The 20,860-nt window shown below is 37.3% G+C and overlaps 1 protein-coding gene across 3 annotated transcripts in view; it reads left to right on the plus strand.

The window, feature by feature from the left end:
- The window catches only part of LOC122215618 (ubiquinol-cytochrome-c reductase complex assembly factor 1), a 102,394-nt gene that overhangs the window by 19,175 nt on the left and 62,359 nt on the right, over positions 1 to 20,860 (plus strand). For 2 of the 3 annotated variants that reach the window (XM_042931133.1, XM_042931132.1), the window contains 3 exons: positions 4,865 to 4,960; positions 6,407 to 6,514; positions 14,261 to 14,333. In XM_042931133.1, the coding sequence (XP_042787067.1) occupies positions 4,865 to 4,960; positions 6,407 to 6,514; positions 14,261 to 14,333 (277 nt within the window). Of the gene's footprint in view, positions 1 to 4,864; positions 4,961 to 6,406; positions 6,515 to 9,093; positions 9,241 to 14,260; positions 14,334 to 20,860 lie in introns of all 3 variants that reach the window. The other variant, XM_042931134.1, reaches the window with a different exon arrangement.

Genomic DNA, 20,860 nt, shown 5'->3' on the forward strand with positions numbered 1-20,860 from the left:
GTATGTTCATTGCTACTTGGGTAAATTTCATCCTTACTGTATATACTGAAACAAACAAACAAAAATATTGTCCTAAAACTACCTTAAGCAAGTTGCAAACTCTCCCTAGTTCTTAGTTTCCTCATCTGTGAAACGAAAAGTTTGGACTTCGGTCTCAGATTTCTTTCAGCTCAAGTGTTGTTATTCTGAGTTACTCCTTAGTTCTTCAGTTGCTTTTTCTCCAAGCTAAACATTTTAGCCTTTCATTTTAATTCCTTTTAACCTTTTCACTAGGACCTTTTATTCATCTCTTTGATCACTCCTGTGGTTATTTTCTGGACCTTCTCCAGATAGTCCTTCTGTTTAAAAAAAAAAGAAAAAAGAAAAAAAAGTCTACCTAAGTTTTATTGAGTGCCGACTCTATGCCCAGAATGATATTGAGCAATGGGACAGAAAATAAAAGAGGTGTAAGGTAGACTGTGCCTTGGTAGAGCTTTTTAAAAGAACAGATACATACATCCACAATATTCAATAATTGCTTGAGTCCTTCCCTCCTTTCCTTCCTTTTTTCTTTTTTCCCCTTCCTCTTCCCTTCCCCCTTCCTCTTCCTTTCCTCCTTTCCCCTTCCCTTCCCCCTTTCCTACCCTTCCCGTCCGCCTTTCCTACCCTTCCCTCTCCCCTTCTCTCCCCTTGCCCCTTCCTTTCCCCTTCCTTTCCCCCTTTCCTTCTCTTACCTTTCCCCTTCTCTCCCCTTTCCCCTTCCCTTCTTTCTTTCCTTTCTCCTTCTCTCCCCTTCCCCTCCCTCCTCTACCCTATCCCCTTCCTCCTTCCCTTCTCTTCCTCTTTCCCTTCTTTTCCCCCTTCCCTTCCCTTCTCCTTGCCCTCCTTCTCCTCCTCCCCTTCCCCTTCCCCCCTCCCTTCCTCTTTCAGATCAGGGAGGTCTCTACTTTTAGAATTTTTTGAAAACAAAAAATAAAAGTGAAATCTTATATTCATTTTAATGAGGGGCTGTCTGCAAAAGAGTATCATTGGAGTTGTCTGGAGCAGGTCTTTGCATTTATGTTATGCATTGTAGTTTGCTTATCTTTTTCACATTGTTTTATTTGGTTCTCAAAACAAATTTATGATAGGCAGAGCTGGGGCTTCTGACTCAGTGTTTTCTCTTCTGCCATACTGTGCTTTCTCAACTTTGTATTCTCACTCACCTTCTCTATCCTGCCCACTTCTTTTTTTTTCTTAATTACTTTTTAATGTTTGTTTATTTTAGACAGAGAGAGAGAGAGAGAGAGAGAGAGAGCGCGAGCGAGCATGAGGGGGGGAGGGGCAGAGAGAGAGGGAGACACAAAATCTGAAGCAGGCTCCAGGCTCTGAGCTGTCAGCACAGAGCCCGATGCGGGGCTCAAACCCACAAACCATGAGATCATGACCTGAGTCGAAGTCGGACACCCAACCTACTGAGCCACCCAGGTGCCCCCATATCCTGCCCACTTCTTAAGGCTTCTTTGTGAAGTCTTTTTGGATGACTCTAGGTAATTCTTTTCTCCCACCAAATTTCTGTTGTTTACACTGTTCATTATATACCTTTAAGCATTTTTGTACATTTTATTGAAGTATAATAAAAATACAGAAAAAGGCATAAATCATAAGTGTACAGCTGAATTAATCATTACAAAGTGAGCTAACCAGCACCCAGATCAAGAAATAGAACCCAAGAAGCTCCTTGATCCCCCCAGTCACCACCCATAACCAAGTTTAACCAGTCTTCACTTTGAATATCATAAAATAATTTTATCTTTTAAACATACGGTATATACTCTCTTGTGTTTGTCTGCTTTCATTCAACTTTGTTTTAGAAATTCATCAATATTGTTCTGTGTAGTTATAATTTATTCATTCTCATTATTGTGTAGTATACTATTATATAAATATACAATGATTCATTTATCCATTTATCCATTGATGGGTACTTGGATTATTTCCAGTTTGGGCTATTATTAATAGTGCTGCTATGAACATTCTTGTATATGTTTTTTTTTGTAAACACATTTCTGTTGGGCTGTATACTTAGAAGTTAAATTGCTGAGTTTTATAGAATGTGTATACATTCAGCTTCTTTGGATACAGCCAAATAATTTTTCAGAGTGATTGTACCATTTTACACTTCCACCAGAAGTGTGTGAGAGTTCTGGTTGCTCTGCAGCTTTGCTAACACTTTGTGTGTGTGTATGTGTGTGTGTGTGTGTGTGTGTGTGTGTGTGTGTTTGTGTATGATCTTTAACCATTTTAAAATATGATACTTGGTTCTGTTTCTTGTGTAGTGAGTCTTCTTTCTTTTCTCCACAAGACTATGAATTCTTCGAGGATAGGGATTGTCTGTATTCTAAAACTGGACATAAAGACTGGCATATTGTGTGCATTTAATAAAGGTTGGGTGAGTGCAGCATGTATGCATGGGATGTATGTAGATAAGGACAAGAAGGAAATAAGAAATAACCATGTAAGTGGTTGAGTTTGTTCATTCAACACATGCTTGAGTGTTTCCCATATCTAACATGCTATACTTGATTCTGGTAATATACCTAGTTTCTACCAAAACTGTTTTTAGATAAAATGGTCAGAGAAGGCCTCTTTGAAAAAGTGACATTTGAATATTTCAGAGTAGTTTTTTTTTTTTTTTTTTTTTTTTTTTTACAAAAGTCATTTATTGGTATCTTTTCAATTTAAATAAAGGAAAAAATTGATGTCTTTAAAGGTCAAGGGAGTCTTTTTTGAGGGGCAAGTAAGTAAATGTGTGTATTTATATATATGTGTAGGTATGGGGAAACTAGGTGGTGTCCTTGCTGTTAGGTACCTGGGTACTTCAGTAGTTCAAATAGTGTTAAATGTTAGCTCATGAATAATGGTCAGACAGAAATACAGCAGTTGAGACAGTCACATAGGGAATCCATTGGTTACTCCTGGAGCTATATAATCTATATATAGGATCATGTAATCTAGTAGAAGAGAACTTGCTAGTTGCAATTGTTGTCAATTGTGTTCTTTGAACCTGTTTTAAGTGCTTTGTGTTCTAGGTGGACCATTACGTTGATGTATGTGATGTAATGGGAGGTAGTCTGTATTTAGTCTGTTTTACAAAGCCTACTTAGTACCTATGAGTTAAAGCATAAGTATTCCTGGGACTGACCAGAAGAATCCTAACTAGTTTTTTAATATCTTTATTTGGAAAGAAAAGTAAATGGTAATTCTTGATTAGAAATTCCATCTTTCCCTCATTAGGATTAAAGAAAAAAATCATTTTCATTTCATGTGTCTCCTCTCTTCTTGGAATAAACCAGAATTAAAGGGGTGACCCTCCTTCTGCTTCCTCTCACCCCTTCTTTGGTAAAGGTAATATAATAGTATTGAGATTTTGGAAACTATATTCCTAAATTCATCCATAATTCTAATTTAACAACATAACTCTTTCATTTCTGTATGTTTCTTTCTAGAGATGCCCATATACGTTCTTGTTTTTACCTATAATTTTATACATATAAGTGTTTCCATGTTGTCAGAAATAATGAGCTTTAATGTAAACTATGGACTTTGGGTGATAATGATGTGTCAGGGTAGGTTCATCTGTTGTAACAAATGCACCACTGCTGGGAGATGGTGATAGTGGCAGATAAGTGTATAGAGAAGGGGTTTATGGGAGCTCTCTGTATTTCCTCCTCAATTTTGCTGTGAAGCTAAAGCTGTTTGAAAAAATAAAGTCTATTAAAAAATCTCAGGGACTACCTGATTTTTCCATTGAATAATTTTACTGTAATTTAATTAACCATCTTATTGGAAATCTTATTGGACTTTTTTCCCCCCGAGTTTTCACTTTTGTGAAAAATGCTACAGTGAGGCTCTCTTACTTGAAAATTTTTTCCCTTAGGAATTTATTTTCAAAGCTATGTTTATTAGTCTTGATTTTTAAAAAAATTTTTTTTAATGTTTATTTTATTTATTTTTGAGAGACAGAGAGAGACAGCATGAGCAGGAGAGGGCAGAGAGAGAGAGAGGGAGACCCAGAATATGAAGCAGGCTCCAGGCTCTGAGCTGTCAGCACAGAGCCTGACGCGGGGCTTGAACTCACAAGCCGTGAGATTGTGACCTGAGCCGAAGTCGGCCACTCAACCGACTGAGCCACCCAGACGCCCCTATTAGTCTTGATTTTAATACCAACCTAATAGTGTTATGGTGAGAATTAAATAAGGTAATACATGTAAGGCGCTTAGCATAGTACCTGGCACGTGATAGTTGAAAATAATGGTTATTTTATTGCCAAAGTGCATTCAAATGCAACGTGAACATAAAAGGGAGGCAATTCTGATCTGAACAATAGTAATGTTGGTGATGATGGTGATGATGGAAGTTTCCACTATTTATTATTTTGTGAAAGGTACTTTACATGTGTTATCTTCTTTAATCCTCCCTACAACTGAGGTTCAGTAAGTTGCTCATGGCCACCCAGCTTGTAAGTGGCAGAAGCAGGTTTTAAACTTAAAATGGACTGTTAAGAGTCTTTCCCCCCCCCCCATATTCCACACTGCTACTAATGTTTAGATAGGTATTTATTGCAATTCTGGTTCCTAGAATTGACTCAGATTTATTTAGTTCCAGGTTTCCAGGACAGAATCCTTTTATTTATTCATGTATCTAGGAGATATTTATTGAATATCTACCATGTATCAGATACCATTTTAGTGCCCATCTTGGATTCGTTTGGTGATCACATGACCAGGAGCTAGGTTAAACAAGGTTGGAAAGATTCTATGGTCTTTACTTTGAAGTAGCTCTACTCAGATTAACTAAGTGAATACTCTCTGTTGCTTACATCTGTTTTTTTTTTAATCCCTAGTGGCCTCAGATAAGCCAGTCCCTAGCGTGTGGTGGATCAGAACAGATTCCTGGGATAGATGTACAGTGGAATAGGAAGTATCATACCACAAATAAGGTGAGAATTATTAGTGCTTTCTACATTTATAGATTGTTTTCACACAGGTGTTCTTGTCTGAATCTCAGTAAAATTGTTAGCTGGATGAGGAAAGGAATTTTATTGAATGCAGAAAGTGAGGCTCAAGGAAGTGAACTGACTTGCCAAGGTCACAAGGATAAGTGACAGACCAACTGAATATTTGATTGAACCTAAGACTTCTGATCCAGTGTCCTGTATTTCTTCCACTGTAGTATCTTGCTTGGAAAACACTATTATTTTTTTAATTTTTAAAAAATGTTTACTTATTTTTGAGAGAGAGAGAGAGAGTGTGGGAGAGGCGCAAAGAGAGAGGGAGACACAGAATACAAAGCAGGCTCCAGCCTCTGAGCTGTCAGCCCAGAGCCCACGGTGGGGCTTAAACTCAAAAAACCATGAGATCATGACCTTGAGCCAAAGTCAGATGCTTAACCGACTGAGCCTCTCAGGTGCCCCTGGAAAACACTTTAGAGAAGAAAGTTGTTGTGGATTTTTTATGCTAAAAATAAAATAATCTTTAACTTTTGCGGAATTTCTTTCTTATTTTTTTTTTAGAATTTTAATTTATTTATTTTTAGAGAGAGCAAATGTTCACAAGCAGAGAAGAAGGTAGAGGGGGAGGGAGGGAGAGAGAGAGAAAGAGAGAGAAAGAAAGAAAGAAAGAAAGGAAGAAAGAAAGAAAGAAAGAAAATCTCAAGCAGACTTCATGTTCAGTGTGGAGCCCGACATGGGGCTCAATCCCGTGACCCTGGGATTATGACCTGAGCCGAAATAAAGAGTCAGATGCTCAACTAATTGAGCGAACCACCCAGGTGCCCTCTGGAGAATTTCATATTGATTATATAGCCTGCTTTCATTTGGAGAGGCTTAGCATTAGAATAAGTTTTTCTTGGAGTTTATTTGCAAACTATAAGACTCATATCTTCTATAGTTATTAATAAAATTTGTTATGCTAAAAAAATATGAGTTTAGAAACATTTATTCAGTGCTTGCTTTGGGTGACTATGATTTTGAATGACTTTTGACTGCTTTCAGACAGTAGTTCTCTTTCCTTTTCCTGTTATATCAAAAACATACAACATTCTTCTCAGAATTCTTTGGGAGATGAGGGTCAAGATATCCTTTTAAAAGTATTCTTTTCCATAGAATTTTTATTCTGATAGCCCAAATCTATCATTTTCTAGACATAGGTTCATAGGCATATGGTCAGTGAGATGGCTCTGAAATTTCGAGGACACATATCAGATAGAATTCCAGATGTGTTTGTACTGAGTGATAAGATGCCCAGAAAAATGAGAATTAAAAATTCTAGGTGAAAAAAAAAAATCTAAGCAATAAAAATGCGCTTAGGCCTAATGAGAAACAAAAGCATTCTTTTTAAAAAATTATTTTGCAACTAATTTTGTCCCCTTCTTTTTGATTAAATAGCTTTTTACTACCAAGGATTCCCCACAGCCTGTTGAGGAGAAAGTTGGTACCTTCACAAAAATAATAGAAGCCATGGGATTTACAGGACCTTTGAAATACAGTAAATGGGTAAACTCTTTTTAAGTTCTTCTCATTTTCTTTTTGGGCTTTGTGCTTTCTGCTCCTCATAGAAGATTTTTTAAAGCTTCTGTTTTGCTTTTGTGAAATTCATATATTATTTTGAGAACTTGAAAATGTGTTGTCTCCCTCCACCTTCCCGTTCTAAATCTGTGTAACATGTGGGGCTGAACTACTCCCTCATTCCTTTAGCCTGATTCCTTAGAAGTATCTCAGTGCAAGCTAAGACTGGGCTTTCCAGGATCTTGTTACATGATATGCCATACAAATGAGTTCTAAGGAAGTAGATGGGCCAAATGTTCTGAAGGGCAGCATTCTTAAGAAAATATTACTCTCTGATGAATCCATATTCATAAATCATTTTTTCACTAGGTCATTGTAGTGATTTTTGTTAAAATTTTATTAATAAGCATGTTTTAAATTAACTAGTCAATTCTGCAATTTATTGTAATTCTTATTATGGAGGGTTATTTGCTAGCTGTATCATTCCTAGTCAAGCCTTGGCCTAGCACGTTATCTGTTTTATAGTAATTGCTATATATGAGTGAATATCTTCTCTGCATCAGGTGCATATTGCCCGTGGGTTTTTATAACAGTGCCTCTAACTAATTAAAATAATAAAACATTAATCATTGAGTTTTTCTCAGCCCAGTTATCTCCTGATGCTGGCATTTCTCTCTATTTTTATAGCAGAATGCCTTTTACTGCTTTTCAAGGTTGTTAGAATGTTGGATAAGCCTAATCAGTCATAAGTTCTGTATTAATCAAAAGCAAATCAATGCAAAGCAGTAAGGAGGGCTTTTCTAGAAAACATAGCTTTGCCCTAAATGATCAAATGATGACAGTTATACCATTTTAACAGGGTGAATTCAAATTAGAATTTGAATTTTATTACAGACTTTACTTGTAGTTTCTTCTTGGAATGTCGGTTCTCTTCCTAACAGTTCTCATTACAGCAAGTACAGGCTTCTCTCTGTATCTCCTTTTTACATAAATTCTGAAAAGCAAATCGTGATTCCACAAGCATATTAAAAAAAAATTTTTTTTAAGTTTATTTATTTATTTTTGAGAGAGGCAGAGACAGCACAGGTGGGGAAGGGCAGATAGAGAGGGAAAGAGGGAACCCCAGGCAGGCTGTGCATTGCCAGTGCAGAGCCCAGTGTGGGGCTCGAACCCATGAAACCACGAGATTATGACCTGAGCTGAAACCAAGAGTCAGATGCTCAACCAGTGCCTCAAGCATTTTGTTTTTAAGGGGCTTTGAAAAGTATAGAAGATAACACACATCAGGCACCTAGGTAGCTCAGTCGGTTAAGTGTCCAACCTCGGCTCAGGTCATGATCTTGTGGTTCGTGAGTTTGAGCCCCCCCCCCCCCCCCCCCCCACCGGGCTCTGTACAGACAGCTCAGAGCCCAGAGCCTGCTTCGGATTCTGTGTCTCCCTCTCTCTGCCCTCTCCTACTCGTGCTCTTGCCTCTCCCTGTCTCCCTCAAAAATAAATAAACATCAAAAAAAATTAGAAAAAAAGATAACACCTATCCTAGGTAATGATGATGTTCTTGAGACCCTAAGACTATGAAGTGCCTTCTTAATCATCAGTGAAATATTAATTATATTCATTAAAGTTATCTTTTTTACATCTTAATTTTTTGGCAAATGATAATCATTGGTATATTTGGTAATGTTTTTAATAAGAATCTTTTCCCTTATTAAAAAATGTTTGTGATTATGGCATTTGGATTTAAAAACTAGTGTATTTTGTTTGAAAGTTAGAAATTAATTAAAAGAGAAGGGAAATGAGAGCAGAAAGAAAGAAAAAAAGGGAAAAATTTACTGTTTTATTTATTTCTTGATGGTTGAGTTCCACTTGGTTGCTACCATTGCTTTGTCTAGTCTTTTTTTATGATTCCAGAGGGAAAGTTGGCTACCATTTGAAGGATTACTAAATCATCAGGAAAATTTCTTCACTGTTGTAGTTTAAGTTAGCCTTTGATTTTTGTTGGTTCCTTTGTGACCTCAACAAAGTGCTTAATATTTGCATTTTAAAGTCTTTTGTGATGTGGTAGTGTCTACTTTCTGTAACCTTTATTTTTTTTAGTTTGTGATAGAAACATCAAAGTATAACATTCTAGTAAAATATAGGTGGGAAAACATAGGTATAACTTTCCATTTTGAGAGATTGCAAGCCCTTTTCAGCAAATGTTGACTCAGAAATCTATGGCTAGACCCTTGGATTGGATTGCCCTGGAAAGATTCTTTGAGTTTTGTGTTTTCGTATGTCTTTCATTAGGGAGAAAAATATCTGCTTGACGGCAATATCAACTGTCTTTCCTCCATTTTTTTTTCCGTAACATTTTCATGTGTAGTTTCATTTTTCTTCTAGATTCATATTTAGGAATTTAAATGTAGCTTTTCCTTACCTATTTGTCCTAAAATAAACATTCTTTCCCATTATCTTTATGTGGCAGTATCAGATAAAACAAGGACAATGTTTATCATGTTCAGCCACATGCCATAGAATAGGCAGTTTCCAGATTAACATAAAACCAAAAAATTCTTTCTGTTCAGAAGGACACTGACAAACTGGAATGTACTCAGAAGTGGGCAGTGAGTTTTGTGAATGCTTCAGAAAGTGTGTTGAATGAAGAGTGGTTGAAAGAAATAGGAATGCTTAACCTGGAAAAGAGAAGACATGATGATGGTTCTTCTCAGATATTTGTAAAAAGAGAGAGAGAGAGAGAGAGAGACTTAGAGAGAGAGACTTAATCTAAGGTATTCCAGTGGGCAGTGGATGTTTCATGAATGTTACATGAAGCAGATTTACATTCAACAAAACAAAAATCTAACAACAAGAATTGTCCTTTCGGGGGATAGGTAACCTCACAAGGTCATTGGACTTGTTTTAACAGTGGCCCAGATGGTTGACTGTGAATCAAGAATGTTGTAGAAGGAATTCCAGTATGAAATAGAAGGTTCAAATGACTTCAAAGCCCCTCCAACTCACACAGCTGTTAGTGCAAACTTTTTACTACATTCATTTTTCATCTTGTAAGATGGTATGAGATGCCTCAGTCAGTGGGAGAGCTGATCTGCATTTCTTAAAGCTGTCTTAGGTGCTTGTGTTTTCATCAGGTACACTGATGAGGTCTTCCAAAGTTAGAATGAAATAAACATGAAGTCATCTGAGAACCAGAACAATCTGTATTAACAGGATGGAATTTAGTCTGACCTACCTCTTTAACTTAAATTACTATGTGAATCTTGAAGAAATCCTTTCCCCAAGTTATTTCCAGTCCCTCTGTGATGCTCTTAGGGGACTTGCTTTAGACATTTGTCCAGGCTAATGGCTCACCCAAGTATAAAGGTTTGGCTTCACTGCAGGAAAAGCGAGGAACTATAAAATGCTCCTGATTGCCATATTATGAGCGCTGTGTAAATGCACTGGCCAATCTGCTGAGGTCTTCATTATTTGTGATGAAGGCTTTCTTCATGAACATGTGAGAAAATCTTCTCAAGGGATGACTTGGGTCTTGGTGGCAAATCTGCCTTTCCTCAGGCAGAATAATTAATTATGAACTTAGAGGACTTTCTGTGTAAGAATCTGAAGGAAAATGCGGAGTTAAAAATCAAGAAATAGACCATTAGGAATTTTACTTAAAATTGTAAATGTGTTGATATTTATATACCAGTACCCATATTTGACAGATATTAATTTTTACCATATTTGCCTTAGTTTTGTTTTTTCCAAGATAAAATTTTACAGAAAAAACTCCAGCCCATTTCTCCTTTCTTCCCTTCCATTTCTTCCCTTCTTTCTCCACCGAGATAACTACTGTTCTAAAGTGGTTTTTGTCATCCTCTTGTAAAATTCTGTTCTTTTGCCACTCATATATTACCCATAAACAACATATATACTATTATTTTGTGTTCATATGTAAACTATATAAGTGGTATCTTTTCAACCTGTTTTTATTAGTAAACATGTTTTTGAGTGGAGACCTGATTTTTGTCATTTCAACTGCTGATTAGCTTCACCCTGTATAATGAAACTACAGCTTAACTATTCCTCTACTAAAGACACTTGTTTTAGGCTTTTCATAATAATAGTACCATTTAAATTGTTCAGGAGTTTCTTGAGAAAGAGAAATAGAATTATTGGGTACCAGTGTATGAACATTTTTAACAGTATTTTTTTTTTTAAGATTTTATTTTTAAGTAATCTGTACACCCAACTCACAACCCCAAGATCAAGAGTCACATGCTGCATCAATTTAGCCAGCTAGGTGCGCCATTAACTTATATTTATCAGCTGTTAAATTATACTTATCAGTTATATCAGTTTATATATCTGTAAGTAGGATTTAAATGTTCGATACCATTTCCATCGCTTGATACAGTCAAGCTGTTTAATGTTTACAAATTAGATGGTGTGAAATGGTATATTTTAATTTAATTTGCATTCCTTTGGTTACCAGTAAAGTTGTATGTCTTCTCTTATGTTTATAGGCAAAAAAAAAAAAAAAAATTATAAATGTGTCTGTAGTCGAAGTAGGCCATAAGTTTCATGAAAGCAGGAGTTTTTGACTTCTTTGTTCACTGCTGTATTCCCAATATCCAAATCCATGTCAGGCACTGAGTTGGGTACTCAATAAATTATTTGTTGACTGAAGTGAAGAGCTAACAGATATCTTAAATGCTCTGTCTTGAGAATGGAAATAGGCCCTTCAAAGCCAAAGGATTAGGATGATCATATTAGTATATCATTAGTTTAATGATGGTATAGACCAGTACTTCCCAAAATGTGTTGTGTCAAATACTCCCAAGAGCTGCAGATGTTAGCAAAGGTGAATAGGCTTCTTTTTTAGCCTGCTGATATGGTGAATTACATTGATTGCTTTGTGAATGTTGGATCAGCTTTGCATTCCAGGGATACATCCCAGCTGGTCATGATTTATTGCCCTTTTGCAATATTGCTGGATTAGGGTGCCTGGGTGGCTCAGCTGGTTGAGTGTCCTATACTAGATTTCAGCTCAGGTCATGATCCCAAGGTTGTGGGATCGAGCCCTGCATTGGGCTCTGCATTGAACGTGGAGCCTACTTAAGATTCTCTCTTTTCCTCTGCCCCTCTCCCCTGTTCATACTCACTCTCTCTCTCTCTCTCTCTCTCTCTGTCTCTCTCTCTCTTTCTCTCAAAAAAATATATTGCTGGATTTGGGGTACCTGGCTGGCTAAGTTGGTAGAGCATGCACCTCTTGATTTTGGGGTTGAGTTTGAACCCCATGTTGGGTGTAGAGATACTTAAAAATAAGAAATCTTAAGAAAATATTGCTGGATTTGATTTGTTAATATTTTGCCAAGGATTTTTACATCTATGTTCATGAAGGCTATGGTTCTATAATTTTATTTTCTTCTGATGACTTTGGTTTTGATTTCAGGGTAATCTTGGCATTATAGAAGAGCTAGAAAGTATTCTTCCCTCCTGTTTTCTGGAAGAGTTTATGTAGATTTAGTATTTTTTTTTTTTTTAATGTTTATTTTTGAGAGAGAGAGAGAGACAGAGTGTGAGCAGTGGAGGGGCAGAGAGAGAGGGAGACACAGAATCTGAAGCAGACTCCAGGCTGTGAGCTGTTAGCACAGAGCCTGACATGGCGCTCGAACTCACAAACTGTGAGATCATGACCTGAGCCGAAGTCAGACGCCCAACCAACTGAGCCACCCAGGCACCCCTCTTTAAAAAAAAAAAAAATTTTTTTTTAATGTTTATTTATTTGGAGAGAGAGACAGAGTGCAAGCAGGGGAGGGCAGAGAGAGAGAGGGAGACACAGAATCTGAAGCAGGCTCTGGGCTCTGTTGTGGGGCTCGAACTCTCGGGAACCTGGAAATCATGACCTGAGCTGAAGTTGGACGCTTAACCGACTGAGCCACCCAGGTGCCCCTCCTTTCTGATTCTTGATACTGCTAATTTTTATCTTTTCTGTTTTTTCTTGTCTTGATCGGTTCTACTAATGTTTTGTCAATTTTATTGATATTTTCAAGGAACCAGCTTTGTCTTCTTTGATTTTCTGTGCTATTTTTCTGTTTCCAATTTTATTGGTCTCTGATCTTTATTATATCTTTCTTTTTGCTTGCTTTTAGGTTTAATTTGCTTTTCTTTTTTAGTTTCTTACCATGGGTTTATTTAAATTGGCTTCTAATGCTGATTTATTCCCCATGTAGGTATGTCTGTTTTCCAGTTGTTATATGTTTATTCTGTTTCCCCCTATTTGAGCTTTACTCTGAAAGCCTTAAAAACATGACAGATACCAAATTAGCAAAGAAAAAAAATCTTAATTATAATTTGAGACATAATCCTTCTTTAATTTTTTCGAGGTATTTCTGCCCATCAGAGACATTGTTGTTTTGACTCTAGATTGTATAGAGAAATATGACCATTATATAGTATTGGGTATAGTATATTTTTGGTGACTTTGAACCTTAAAAACATAGCTTTACTAAAATTCTAGATTGTTTTGTCTTCATTTGCTATTTCATTCTCAGTTTGTGTAGATTATTTTAGTCTGCATATTTGCGTTTGTAATTCTCTGTCATTTTAAGAAAAAATAAGCTTCTGTAAGCCTTTTGTGGATGGGCTAATTTATTTAATTCACAGTCCTTAGAAATACTTCCTTACTTGAGCACTGAGTTGGTCTTCAGGCCTACAATTCACCTCATAAAAGAATTTATTTTTCACTTTTAGATTTATTTTTATGAAGGCATAATGTACATACAGTAAAATATACAAATCTTAAGTATATAATTCAGTGACTAAATTAAAACCACCACTCAGATCAAGATTCTAAGAGAATTTGGGGCACCTGTGTAGCTGAGTTGGTTAAGCATGACTCTTGATTTCAGCTCAAGTCATGATCTCGTGGTTTGTGAGGTCAAGCTCTTCATCCGGCTGTCTGCTGTCAGCTCGGAGCTTGCTTCAGATCCTCTGTCCTCTCTCTCTCTCTGCCCCTCTCCTGCTTGTGCTGCTTGTGCTCTCTTTGTCTCTCAAAAATAAATAAACATTAAAAAAAATTTTTTTTAAGGGTACTAAGAGAGTTCTTAGTGCTTTGGGGAATAGTAAACAGTTGATCCTTTTACTGTATTTTATTTTACATTCATTAAAAACCCTTATTTGTAAGCACAGTCTTCTTAATCAGCAAACTATAAAACTAGGGAAAATATAGAAAAAAATGACCCCTTCCCCAAGGCATAAAAAAAAAAAAAAAAAACTTTTACAGAATGGATAGTAGTGCTTCTGAGGAAAGATTGAAAGATTAAGAGTTTTTGTTTTTGTTTTTGTTTGTTTATTTGTTTGGCTTGTTTGGTTTTGGTCAGAAGAATGGGTAATTTTTTAAAGTAAAGGGTTTCAGATTATAAAGAGTTAATGTGAATGATGCTGAACAGTGGTATAGAGGCTCAAATGTGATGAAATGAGTTGAATTAAAGGAAAGATTTCATTTAAATATTGGAAAAATCTTTTTGACATTTTGATGCTAAATCATAAATATAAAAATTGTTTGAAGTCTGTGAATGGTTGGCTTTAAGAAAAAGAAATAATTGATGTTGGTTAAGCTGTTAAATTTGCCTAGTGACAGGTTTGGACTCATCATTCTAGTTAGACAAATATAAGATTTTGTGACCTACATCTAATAGCATTAGAATATCCACTTGGTCATATCTTGAGTTTGGTTTTATTTTTTTTGTCTAGAAGATTAAGATTGCGGCCCTGCGCATGTATACTAGCTGTGTGGAGAAAACTGACTTCGAGGAATTCTTTCTAAGTAAGTTACTGTTTTTGATAGTTCTGAAAAGGAAAATGAATCTACTTTTCATGGGGTGCCTGGCTGGCTCAGTTGGTAGAGCATGTGACTTTTGGTCATGAGCCCCAAATTGGGTGTAGAGATTACTTAAAAATAAAATCTTTAAAAAAAAAAGATTCTACTTTTCATTTTTATGACTGTTAATATCTTCGTGGAATAGGTTTTGAGTCATTGGTGAAGCAGTTTTTTCTGCATAAAGTATATAATAAAAGCTGTTTATTTTTCTCTTTTAATAGAATAAACAAAGGCCAAAAGAACCCTATAGATTAGACATTTTAACAAGTTTGAAAAAAAAAGAAACCTAAAAATTTGTCCACTACTTTGACATTTTTCTACACATGTATCTTTTTACGTATGAGTAGTCATAGTAAAACAAATCCTGTTCTACGTTCTGGATGTTTTACTTAGCATTTTGACATGAAATGAGCTTTCTGCCAATCATTGCTCTTTTATTTCTAGTTTTTAATTGTTTTGGTTAATCCTGGCATATGCCTAATGATTTTTTTTTTCTTTCTGTTGAAGGATGATTAGGTCAAAAGGTACATATAATTTTATTATTTATATCCCATTGATAAATTGCTTTCCAGGGCACCTGGGTGGCTCAGTCAGTTAAGCATCTAACTCTTGATTTTGGCTCAGGTCATGATCCCAGGATTGTGGGATCAAGCCCCGTGTTGGGCTCCATGCTGAGTGTGGAGCCTGCATGAGATTCTCTCTCCTCTCTCTCTCTCTCGATCTCTTTCGCTTTTCTTTCTCTCTCTCTCTCTCTCTCTCCCTCTGCCCTTCTCCCCTGCTTGCACTCTCTGTCTTAAAATAAAAAAAAAAAAAAGAAAACTTGCTTTCCCAAAGAGTTTTACTGGTTTAGACCACCATTAGCAGTTGATTATATCAATACAGTATTCATTTTGATGCTGTAAACTGTTTAGTTATTAAGTTTAGTTAAAGCAGGTACTTATAAAGTAATTGGGAAAGTTTAAGCTGTTTCTAGTCCTACAGATTTTGGAAAGAAATGTGTATGTGCTGTGTACATAACCACCATTATCCTGCAAGCCACAAACACCTACTTGATATTTTTCACAGACAGCAATTGTTCATATATAATTATGTTAATAACAAGGAAGATAGGTAGATGCAGTTTTGATTATTTAATAACTATTTTGGATTTTTAAAACCAAATGCAAGTTGTTTTGGTGATTTTTACAATTTCAGCAGATTGATGTTAATATTAGAAACTTAAAATACCCTACTGAGTTATAATCCTGATTTAGTGTCTACCTTCTATTTCTTATTTATTATAGTGACAAAACTTCCCTGCTTCTTTTTAATCTCTAAAAATTTCTCATTTGGGGAGAGTTTAGTCTGAAAGGAGAAAATATTTTCTCTGCTTGATGAAGAAACTGTTGATATTAGAAGTTGGATTTTTCAATACTTTTTTAAAGTTTATTTATTTTGAAAGAGATAGTACAAGTGGGGGAGGGGCAGAGAGAGTTGGGGAGAGAGAAAGAATCCCAAGTAGGCTCTGCACTGTCAACACAGAGCCTGATACAGGGCTTGAACTCACGAAACTGTGAGATCATGACCTGAGCCAAAACTGAGTTGGATGCTTAACCAACTGAGACACCCAGGTGTCCCTGGATTTTTCTTAAGTGGTTTTTGGAATACCTGTCCCCAATTATTTTTCACCAGATCTTTTTTTTTTTAATGTTTGTTTATTTTTGAGAGAGAGAGAGACAGAGACAGAGAGACAAGAGCCTGAGCAGAAAAGGGGCAGAGAGAGAGGGAGACACAGAATCTGAAGCAGGCTTCAGGGCACAGAGCCTGACGTGGAGGTAGAGCCCACAAACTGAGAACATGACCTGAGCCAAAGTCGGATGGTTAACCAACAGCCACCCAGGCGCCACTCATCAGATCTTTTTCTTTTTCTTTCTTTCTTTCTTTCTTTCTTTCTTTCTTTCTTTCTTTCTTTCTTTCTTTCTATTTATTTATTTATAACTGTTTAGTTTTAGAGAGAACGTGCATGCACAAACAGAGGGGTAGAGAGAGAGAAGGAGAGAATCCCAAGCAGGCCCGATGCTGTTAGCACAGAGCCCAACATGGGGCTTCATCCCATGAACTGTGAAACATGACCTGAGGCAAAACCAAGAGTCAGACACTGAACCAACTGAGCCACCCAAACACCCCTCATCAGATCTTTTTAAAACCTCATCTTCAGATATCTATTTAATATTTGATTTCATAAGTAACTCATAAATTATTTATAATTATTTTGAAGGGATGTTTACTTGCTATCTGTCTTAGCCAGTCTTCATTATTGAAGATCCTTGAGTTAATATTATAGATTGCATAATGAGATTATTATTAGGTATTTAAGGTAACATATTATGTTTCAATTTATAATCTGTTGTAAACTATAAAAATAAAAGTTTATATGTTAATAATTCACATTTACATGATATACTTTTACATTTGTCTCATTTAGAAGTTACAAAGCCTTGTAGGATAGGAAAGACTTGTATTATTTTCATTTTTATTTTCTTTTCAGAAACAGTTGAAACTTAAAGAGACTACATGATTTCCCAAAATTGCCTAGCTAAGGCTCGATCCTGTGTTGTCTAGGTTAAAGGCCAGAAATTTTTCCACTGTAACATACTGCCTATGAATAAATGTAATTGTAAATTATAAACTGTAATCCATCTTAATATTTTTGTATTTTATTGTTTTTAAATGAGAACTCCTCTAGGAGATATTCTATTAATATTGTAAACTGATGTTTATATGTATTAGAGGACAAACGCTTCATTGAGCTTTGTTCTAGCTTTGCCTTTTGAATGTTACCTGGGGAGGCAGTACATTTTTTCAGTGACACCCCACTTACTTAAGTTTTTTGTTTGTTTGTTTTTGGGTTTTTTTGTTTTATTTTTTATTTTTGTTTTTTTTTTTTAAGTAGGCTCCCTGCCCAATGTGGGGCTTGAATTCATGACCCTGGATCAAGAGTCAGATGTTCTACTGACTGAGCCAGCCAGGTGCCCCTTGCTTAAGGTTTTTTGGGACTCAGTTTGAGAATTGCTTTTTATTTTTTTTCATTATTATTATTTTTTTTTAATTTTTTTTTTTCAACGTTTTTTATTTATTTTTGGGACAGAGAGAGACAGAGCATGAAGGGGGGAGGGGCAGAGAGAGAGGGAGACACAGAATCGGAAACAGGCTCCAGGCTCCGAGCCATCAGCCCAGAGCCTGACGCGGGGCTCGAACTCACGGACCGCGAGATCGTGACCTGGCTGAAGTCGGACGCTTAACCGACTGCGCCACCCAGGCGCCCCTCATTATTATTATTAAAAAAAATTTTTTTAATGTTTATTTACTTTTGAGAGTGAGAGACAGAGACAGAGTGTGAATGGGGGAGGAGCAGGAGATGCAGAATCTGAAGCAGGCTCCAGGCTCTGAGCTGTCAGCAGCAAAGCCCGATGTGGAGCTCAAACTCATGGACTGCAAGATCATGACCTGAGCCAAAGTCGGACACTTAAACTGACTGAGCCACCCAGGCACCCATTCATTATTATTTTTAATGTTTTATGTATTTTTGAGGGTGGAGGGAAGTGAGGGGTGGAGAGAGAGGGAGGCCCAGAATCTGAAGCAGGTTCCAGGCTCCCAGCTGTCAGCACAGCACAGCACAGCACAACCCCTGATGTGGGGCTCAAACTTATGAACTGTGAGATCATGATGTGAGCTGAAGTCAGACACTTAACAGACTGAGCCACCCAGGTGCCCTGAGAGTTGCCTTTTAGACTTACAGCTTGTTCATTTGTATTATGCTCCATTGTGGTCCACCTTTGTAATTTATGGGTAGGTTAAATTTTAAAATCAAACCATAGTGGTTCCAAACTGTGGCAAGTGAATAAAAAAGGGATCCAATCTATTTGGAGGCAGATAAATATCTATGAAACAATGAGACTGACTTTCTTGCATCTTCTTTTTAAAAAAAAAAAAATTTTTTTTAATGTTTATTTATTTTTGAGAGAGAGAGTGAGAGAGATAGAGCACCAGCAGGGGAGGGGCAGAGAGAGAAGGAGACACAGAATCTGAAGCAGGATCCAGGCTCCAAGCTGTCAGCACAGAGCCTGATGTGGGACTCAAACTCACAAACCATGAGATTATGGCCTGAGCCAAAGTCGGATGCTTAACTGACTGAGCCGCCCAGGTGCCCCTTGCATCTTTTATTTTTAATTTTTTTTAATGTTTAGTTTTGAGAGAGAGAGAGAGAGAGATAGAACATGAGCAGGGAGGGGCAGAGAGAGAGGGAGACACAGAATCCAAAGCAGGCTCCAGGCTCTGAGCTGTCAGCACAGAGCCTGAAGCGGGGCTCGAACTCACAAACCGTGAGATCATGACCTGAGCCGAAGTCGGACGCTTAACCGACTGAGCCACCCAGGTGCTCCCACCCTTGCATCTTCTAAAGAAAGATTCTAGGGGCGCCTGGGTGGCGCAGTCGGTTAAGCGTCCGACTTCAGCCAGGTCACGATCTCGCGGTCCGTGAGTTCGAGCCCCGCGTCAGGCTCTGGGTTGATGGCTCCGAGCCTGGAGCCTGTTTCCGATTCTCTGTCTCCCTCTCTCTCTGCCCCTTCCCCGTTCATGCTCTGTCTCTCTCTGTCCCAAAAATAAATAAAAAACGTTGAAAGAAAAAATTAAAAAAAAAAAAAAAAAAAAAAAAAAAAGAAAGATTCTAAAGAGTAGGCCAGATAGGTTTGGGGTAAAGGAAGAGAATATATATATTGGTTCCAAGATTACACCTGTATTATTATTTTTTATTTATTTATTTATTTATTTATAACATTATTTATTTTTGAGAGACACAGAGAGACAGAGCATGAATGGGGAAGGGGCAGAGAGGGAGACACAGAATCTGAAACAGGCTCCAGGCTCTGAGCTGTCAGCACAGAGCCCGATGCAGGGCTCGAACTCACGAACTGTGAAATCCCGACCTGAGCCGAAGTCGGACGCTCAATGGACTGAGCCACCCAGCCACCTCCAAGATTACACCTTTAAAATGGCTGTTGCTCTCTTGGACTTTTGGTATTTAAGGACTTGACTTTTTAAATTTTTTTTTTTTTTTTAACGTTTATTTATTTTTGAGACAGAGAGAGACAGAGCATGAACGGGGAAGGGGCAGAGAGAGAGGGAGACACAGAATCGGAAGCAGGCTCCAGGCTCTGAGCCATCAGCCCAGAGCCCGACGCGGGGCTCGAACCCACGGACCGCGAGATCGTGACCTGAGCTGAAGTCGGACACTCAACCGACTGAGCCACCCAGGCGCCCCAAGGACTTGACTTTTTAGAGTCCTGAGCATTCAGTAATTTTTTAAAAGGATAGAGAGGCTTAGGTAGCTCAACACTATCATCCTCACTCTTCCAACAAAAGCGAAGCCAGTGTTAATTCATGAAGATTGAATAAGAATGAGTTGTTCACTAACAGTGTGCTTGTGAATAAACAATAGGCCTATAATAGCCTAGTGGGTAGGCCCCAAGTTATAGACTCTCTGTCATCTCAGAGCCAAGGTGTTCAAAGGTCTTGATCCAGAGGCCTACACATTGGGGATTCTGACTGGTGAGATAACCTTAACAGCCAGCCACCTGTTGTTTTCAAGATGTTCTGATGGTGTATATCATTTGTGACATAAATGAGCATACCCTCTGTGAGCATACAGTGGTTTGCTAACTGGTCTTCTGGAGATCAGTACTGTTATGAAGAGCACTTTGGAGCAGAGGGGGCCGATCAGTAAAGTTTAATTCCATACTGCCTGAAAACTGCTTTGTTTTTAGCTCTTAAAAGACTTACTACCTTGGAGAGGAGGCTCCTTAATGAGTAAGTTCTGAGTCAGTGATTGAGGTTCATCATTTTATTGACACAGTCTTAAATAGTGACCTATTTAAGATATTTTAAACCCTAGTGTTTAAATAATTCACTGAGAAACAACCATAGTGAATATTTATTGAGTACGTATTAACTATTAACCATTTTGCTAAACGTTTTACAGGCCTTATCTCATTTAGTCCTCACAAATCCCTATAAGGTAGGTTCTCTTGTTCTCCCCATTTTTACAGAGAAGACAGCTGAGGCACAGAGAAGGCTAAATAACTTTACCCAGAGTCAAATAGCAAGTAAGAGGTAGAGTTAAGGTTTTGAATCAGGAGGTCTGACCCTAAAACCTGCATTAAACAAACAACTGTGTTAATACTGCCACTCCATAACAGCAATGAATTATTTAATTTTATCCAACTTGGTAGTGAGGAAGAAAGTACATAGCCTCAGAAAATAATGCACTGAGTGTATATTGTAAGAGTGTGATCATGGCAGAAGACAGTAACAGATTTTAGCTTTGAAGTGTTTAAACATAGTTCATTGAGCTAAAGATCTGCTGTGCTTTTGTGTTGCTCATGCTCAGACATTTAGTGGTCTTGTTTTTTAGGGCTTTACTCTGGGTTTCTGTTCTG

Source organism: Panthera leo, chromosome A3, assembly GCF_018350215.1.
Source record: "Panthera leo isolate Ple1 chromosome A3, P.leo_Ple1_pat1.1, whole genome shotgun sequence".
Taxonomy (NCBI): Eukaryota; Metazoa; Chordata; class Mammalia; order Carnivora; family Felidae; genus Panthera; species Panthera leo.